Source organism: Octopus bimaculoides, chromosome 20 (assembly GCF_001194135.2).
Source record: "Octopus bimaculoides isolate UCB-OBI-ISO-001 chromosome 20, ASM119413v2, whole genome shotgun sequence".
Lineage (NCBI taxonomy): Eukaryota > Metazoa > Mollusca > Cephalopoda > Octopoda > Octopodidae > Octopus > Octopus bimaculoides.
Window position 1 is genome coordinate 25455758 of NC_069000.1, and position 1694 is coordinate 25457451.

Consider the following 1694-nt stretch of genomic DNA (forward strand, 5'->3'; position numbering starts at 1 on the left):
TTGCATTTATTTAAAAGGTACCATAATCTTGTGGATCTATTGGCCAAGCTTCATCGGTTCAGTCGGTACTGGATTACTTCAACAGAAAATTGTTGCCAACACTCTCATGTCACTCTGTGCTTCTACAGTTGCTGTCTTCGCAGTTTCGTCTCTGCTAGATAAAAATGGCAAACTTGAAATAGTAAGTTTCTTACGTTATTTACATTATTTACATTTGACGGATATTTGTCCTCATCTTGTTTGTTGTTAATACAACGTTTCGGCTGATATTCCCTCCAGCCTTCATCGGTCGTCTTGGGGAAATTTCGAATCTGGGTTCTCATTCCTAAGGTATTTTTCGATGTTATTATTATTATTATTATTCAGATCACTTCTTGGAATCGAACTCGGGATCTTGGAGTTAGTAGTTCGCGCTCTTAACCACTACGCCATATGCCCATGGGCAATTATGGTGTGAATTTTAGGACTTATAAATCTAATATTTTCCTATCCTTCCTTAACACTGGTTCCCATACGCTACTCATATCTGCACTCGGTCTGCTTAGGAGGTTGTTGTGTCCTAGCATATGTGCTGCTTCTTTTAGTTCTCGTGTTTTCCAGTGGTGTTCTTTGTCTATTATTTAAACTCCATCCCACAGGGGGAAGTGGTCTCCATTTTTCCATATATGATCAGCTATACTCGATTTATCAATATCTCCTCGTGTCACAGCTTTGCGATGATCGTCTACCCTTATTTTGAGGGGGCGACATGTTTCGCCATTGTATAACCTACCACAGCTGCAAGGGATGGAGTACACGCAGTCTTTGGTCATATTCTCTTCTATTGGTGGTTTTACTCGAACGAGATATTTTCGAAGTGTTGTATTACTTTTGAATATTGTCCTGATGTCATATGGGCCACATATCTTTTGTATCTTTTTGGGGAGTCCTTTCACATAGGGTAGACAGACTGTTGACAGTTTATTGTTTTCATCGTCTCTTTTCTTTATAATTGGAGTGGTAAGTATGTTTCAGGGGTAGTTGTTACTTAATAGATTATTACTGAGCTTGATCATTTCCTCGTGGTGGGTATCATAATCGCTACTTATATTCTTTGCTCGATGTTTTAGGCATTGAGCAATCCCTCTCTTTACACTGTATGAATGGTGGGAATTGAAGTTGAGGTATCGTCCAGTGAAGGTCGGCTTGCGGTATACGGATGTCCTGAATCCATACTTGGTGCGTGTTATTAATACGTCCAGGAATGTTAGCAGATTGTCTTTTTCCTTTTGCATTGTGAACTGTATAGTTGGCTTTATTGAGTTCACATGGCCTAACAGTACTTGGACATCTTCCTGGTGGGGCCAGAGTATAAAGGTGTCATCAACATATTGCAGCCATAGGGTCGGTTTTAGTGGTGTTGATCCTAAAGCCAAATTCTCAAAGTATTCCTTTATATATTGGCTATTATCGGTGATAATGGCGAACTCATAGATAAATCCTCAGATAGTTTCTACACAGAAGGTCAACATTTCCATCAAGTTTCTTATTGGTATACTAGTGCGTTCTTTTAGATGGATGTGTGTCATTAGTTTTTCTTGAATCACCGATAGTGCTTCACCAATTGGGACTTTGGTAAACAGACTTATCACATCTAGACTCACCATCTGGTTGGATTCAATGGGGGTATCCTTGATCAATTCTATGAAGTGGGT

General features: G+C 39.5%; 1 protein-coding gene across 1 annotated transcript in view; it reads left to right on the forward strand.

Moving 5' to 3' along the window:
* The window catches only part of LOC106882794 (ammonium transporter Rh type A), a 33896-nt gene that overhangs the window by 16784 nt on the left and 15418 nt on the right, over positions 1-1694 (forward strand). The window contains exon 5 of the mRNA XM_014933576.2: positions 18-181. Within this exon, the coding sequence (XP_014789062.1) occupies positions 18-181 (164 nt within the window). The remainder of the gene's footprint in view (positions 1-17; positions 182-1694) is intronic.